The sequence below is a fragment of the Nansenia antarctica genome (genome assembly GCF_963989245.1).
Source record: "Nansenia antarctica genome assembly, chromosome: 18".
NCBI classification, from domain to species: domain Eukaryota; kingdom Metazoa; phylum Chordata; class Actinopteri; order Argentiniformes; family Microstomatidae; genus Nansenia; species Nansenia antarctica.
The window spans coordinates 21,394,159-21,398,891 of NC_137691.1; the positions used below are offsets into that span (position 1 = coordinate 21,394,159).

At 41.5% G+C, this 4,733-nt stretch overlaps 1 protein-coding gene across 3 annotated transcripts in view; it reads right to left on the reverse strand.

The window, feature by feature from the left end:
* Window positions 1-2,001: 2,001 nt before the first annotated feature.
* Window positions 2,002-4,733, reverse strand: part of fblim1 (filamin binding LIM protein 1) — a 4,853-nt gene continuing 2,121 nt past the window's right edge. For all 3 annotated transcript variants that reach the window (XM_080548260.1, XM_080548259.1, XM_080548261.1), the window contains exons 2-8: window positions 4,450-4,733; window positions 4,036-4,193; window positions 3,255-3,357; window positions 3,004-3,173; window positions 2,557-2,735; window positions 2,315-2,435; window positions 2,002-2,173 (exon numbers count right to left, since the gene is read on the reverse strand). The exon at window positions 4,450-4,733 is cut by the window's right edge and continues 87 nt beyond it. In XM_080548260.1, coding sequence (XP_080404386.1) covers window positions 2,060-2,173; window positions 2,315-2,435; window positions 2,557-2,735; window positions 3,004-3,173; window positions 3,255-3,357; window positions 4,036-4,193; window positions 4,450-4,733 — 1,129 coding nt within the window. In that variant the 3' untranslated portion in view covers window positions 2,002-2,059. The remainder of the gene's footprint in view (window positions 2,174-2,314; window positions 2,436-2,556; window positions 2,736-3,003; window positions 3,174-3,254; window positions 3,358-4,035; window positions 4,194-4,449) is intronic.

Below are 4,733 nucleotides of genomic sequence, written 5' to 3' on the forward strand. Positions count from 1 at the left end.
CCTGTGCGTTACTTTCCCCCTTCATACACATATGCTCCAGCACGTTTTAATCCCCGCCGGTCGGGAAGTCCGCTTTACAAAATGAGCGACGAGAGATTTGGTGTAAAAGCAGATCTTGGCCTAGCAGCTCTGTCCCGATCCCTCCTGTGTGTCTCCTGAGGCTATGAGGCTGAGAGCGAGCTGCGCGCGAGCTGTGTGAACGGCTTCGTTTCTCATGACTTGCGCGCTCCCGAGATCATGCGACAGCTATTGAATAGCATGGAGACTAATTATGTATTCTTTACACTGTAGGGACAATTTGCATTGTCAAACACATTTATTGAGAAGACAATAAATGTGTTTGACAGGGTATTCGATGTAGTTATCAATGCTACTCAAAATGGGGTCTGTTTGGCTCAGCTGATCTACCCTTGCCACTTAGTTTGGTGTGTGGGAAAACACTAAATGCATACCCGTAAGATGTAAAGTTGTCATTCACATACAATAACTGACAGTAGGGTAGGATGATGTCTGTTATCAAACACTCAAATGACACTAAAGTTAATGATGCATTTGAACGGTTTCTCACCAAAGCACGACAAACAGCTACATAAAACATAAGGTAGCCTACATAATTATGATAGAATAGGCCTACAAACAAGTTAGACAAATAGATCTAATAGTAGGATAAAGCAGGATTATAGCCCTAGCCCTAGCCCTAACCAACCTAGCTCTATCCCTAACCGTAAACTACATTGCTACGTGCGACAACGCAACATATCGGCCTATGGGGAAGGTTCCGATGGACTGTTTTGCTTTGACTAGGATATGCAGGTGACGTCACGGGACAATCCAGGAGGAAACTGTCTGATGGTCTACAATCTACAGAGCTTCTTCTATTTTGGTAACAATCTTTTTCTGTATTGTTAATTAGCCTACATGACATCTTTTGAAGATTGTTCCATGCCACTGTCCATGCCACTGCTTCTTTTACCATCCGAAATGACGGGGGGGCCATTAGTTGCATATAAAAAGCCTATTGAAGAAGTTTGTCTTCAGCCTATCTTTATAACCTACATAACCAATGGAATGGATTTTGGGTTATAATAAGGTTTGACAGAAAGCCTTTAGATGTTCTTCAAGAATTTACAGGATATCATTCATTAGCCTACAATATTGAATATTTCATATTTGGTAGCCCTCAGCTGCCCCTTGGTATCGCATAACACCCCATCCAGTGGGTTTATTCCCCATATAGCCTACTACTACATGCTAAGTTTGGGTAAGTTTGCCGATACTTAATTTAATCGGCTAGATTCGCCTTCCTCGACTGCAAGACATACCGATTGAGCTGCTCTAAAAGACCACGTAACTCATCTTAAAAACAGTTTCCACATTGATATCATTAATGATTTAATTATGATATTTGATGTTACTTCAGTTTGGCCTCTTAGATGTGCTGATTGACAATTGATTGACAAGTCCAAAATGCATTCTATGCATTATATAATATAATATATTATTGCATTAATGCATATAATTATATATAAATATGTATGACAAATGTACAAACATTTTGATACTCCATACAGGAAGGATAGTGAGAAATAAGGCAGCGAAACACAAAGGCCCCAAAATATAATATATTAGTTTATTTACTCATGAAAGGATACATGAAGAAAATACTTGATATTCAAAAAAGAAAAAATGCATACCATGAAATACTTGTATGCTGAATAAATATCTTTGGTGCATTATTACTAGTGTGTGTTAAGAAGAGTGCAAAAATGATCAAGTATAAAAGAAGTATAGGAGGCAATTTATAAACATATTACTACATAAGCCATATTTCAGAATCATTCTTAAAAGCTCTGTGGTTAAGAACGTTTGTGACATTCACAATCAGGTTCCCACAATGAGGAATTAGATTGGAATTAGACTGTCCTGTTTACCAGCTTTGTAATGTCCTTAACAGTTCTTCGCAATAACTCCTTCCATGCGCTTTTCCATTGACTCCATTGCAGTATGATGTCTGTGCCAATTGGATCAGCTTAGTCCTGTCTTGGTTATAAGGTCAGTGTTAGTGCTGGGCAGACTGAACCAGGGTCAGGTGACAAGCCTTACAGAGAACCCTCCCATCCATTGGATGGCAGCCTTGGTCATTTGGCTCTGGTGAGAGTTGAATACTGCAGGCCTGAAAACATGAGCAAAATGTCACTATGAGATGTTGGAACTGTAGATCACTCAGTCTCAGTGACCATTTGGCAGATTCTGCATACAAATAAACATAATGCATATAGTGCACATATTTGTGTGTTCCTGCACTGCACTGTACCTCACAGCGATAGCAATCCTCATGGAAGGAGCGTCCTAGACACTCCACTGTATAGCTGTCTGTGCCATCCTCTCTTGGAATGATCAGCTGCTGGCAGGCGCTACACTGGGGTGCATATTTCCTTCATCCCCCAAATTAGAGAAAGAAAAGTATTTTATTCTAGGATTGTTCATCATCACCATCAAGCTTGTGTGTTTCAGCAGATGTACTGTATGTGTTTGTGCAGCTATGCATTTACACACCTGTAGTAGTCCAGAAGGCAATACACTTCCCCAACTTCTCCCTGAGCAAATCTCTGCTCTCCAATTGGCTGGCTGCATGTTGCACATATAAAACAATGTGGATGGTAAGCTCTCTCCAGTGCACGGATCACATGGTCTTTGATAACTTCACCACACGCCCAGCAAAGTTCCAAACTAGCCTGAAGAGAGAGTAGATTATTGCAAAATGTGAGCATGGCATCGATAAATTATAGACGTCCGTGAGTGAGGATTGAGGAGGAGGAGTTACATCTGTGTCCATGTGTGGCTGTCTGTGTGTGTGTGTGTGTGTGTGTATTTTCCTCCTATTTTTCTTGTCTTCTCACTTGTGTTGTTTTGTGCACATAAAGGAATAAATAGAAACTTATTTTTTTAAATGTCGTCATCATCATCATTGTCATTATCTCCCATTAAGGAAGTTATTTATACCTGGTAGCAGTCCTCACAGAGTGGGATTCCTGCCTTGTTGTAGTACAGTTGTCCAGCCAAAGGGATATGGCACTGTCTGCATTGGAAGCAACTGTCATGGTATGTCCTGTTCAGGGCCTCTATGGCTGGTTCACTTAGGGCCACAGGCTTGCGACAGAAGCCACACACCTCTACAAAGCACACACAATAGAGGGTCAACTGTGAAAATCACTAGATAAAGATTGTGAAAAATGTATTTGACATTGCCTCACCCTTGCTCTCCAGGTTCTTGTCTTCTGGACTGCAGTGGAGTGTGTGTTCATTCAGATCCCCCCCACTAGATGGTGTTATATTCTCTGGCTCTGCTGCAGTGCCCTATAGGTAGGATTGAAGAAAAGCACGACAAATCATTTAGTTTGGCAAAGACTGTTATTCTAGCCTTCAACCCAAAGCCTCACCTGGCATCAGAAAGCAATGTCAAATCATTATGTTCTCTCTGTTATAAGAGCATTTGTTTTCTTTCCAATACTCCTGGATGGAGAGGGAATACAGTTCATGTTTGTGGAGAAAGGGGCCTCATACACTGTGCTCGAAGCAAAAATGCATGAACTCCCCAGTGATCAAGTGACTGCATGTACCTAATACTTCTGCTCTAAGTTGTCTAGCTTCATTCGTCTGTGTTTTCATTGTTTCTAGAGCAAACAATAATAGGGAGATTGGGAGGGCAATGTTTCCTGCGGAGAGATGTTGAAACAACATCCTGTTTCTCTTTTGTGAAGAAAATGTAGAAGTATTGTATGGGTGGTGATGTGTTTTTGTGTAGTGTCATACTCATGTCCAAAGGATAGCTGTGTTTTTCCACACTGATCTGTATTACAGATGTGTCCCTGTAGCCATTTTCAAGAATAATAGTTTCTGCACACAGTAACATTTCTCAGTATCACAGCTTGCAAGACATTGAAGATTCAGGAGTGGCAATATATGGGATCATGGTATTGAATTACAGTATAGATTGACAGGAGAGACGTAAAGGGCTTGTAGAGCAAATCTTACCCTTTTTAGAGACAGTTTTGGCCCGGTTGGGGACACAGCCTGGAGAGGGGAGCCTGGAGGGTCCTGATGGGATGAAGGAGGCAGTGGTGGTACAGGATCCTCAGTCAGCTCAGTGTCCAGACACAGTGGAGGAGGAGGAGGAGGTGGGGGGAGGACTTCTATGAGGAAGAGATATGAAAGAGCAACTTTAATGAAGTGATCATGTGTTCATATGAATGTAGCGGTAATAAATGCTGTCAGTAATAGATTTGTCTATCATCAAAGCTATGCTGCTGTGTGTATCAACCAATCAGTAGGCCACATTTCATCGGATACAAATTAATATCAAATTAATCTGAAAAATAAAGATTATCTTCATTTAATTAAATAAAGAAATATATTCTAATTATTATTATTATTACTATTATTAAGTACCTCCAGGACCCTTGTCTTCTCTCTCCTGCTGCTGCTGTTCTTGGTCTCCTAGGGTGACTTCACAGGGAGAGAGGGGTGGAGGTCTGGCAAGGGCAGTTGTAGGAGTCTGTACCACGTTATGTGCACTGCCATGTGATTCAGATGGACTACTCTCTTGCTTGTGCCTGGAGCCTTTTATATCACTGGGCTTGTATGGATGGGTGCTATCCCCTGGGCTCACCCTCATGGCTGTATGTTGCATGTCCCTTGCGGTGGCATTATGAGTGTTGCGTGTATGTTGCTGT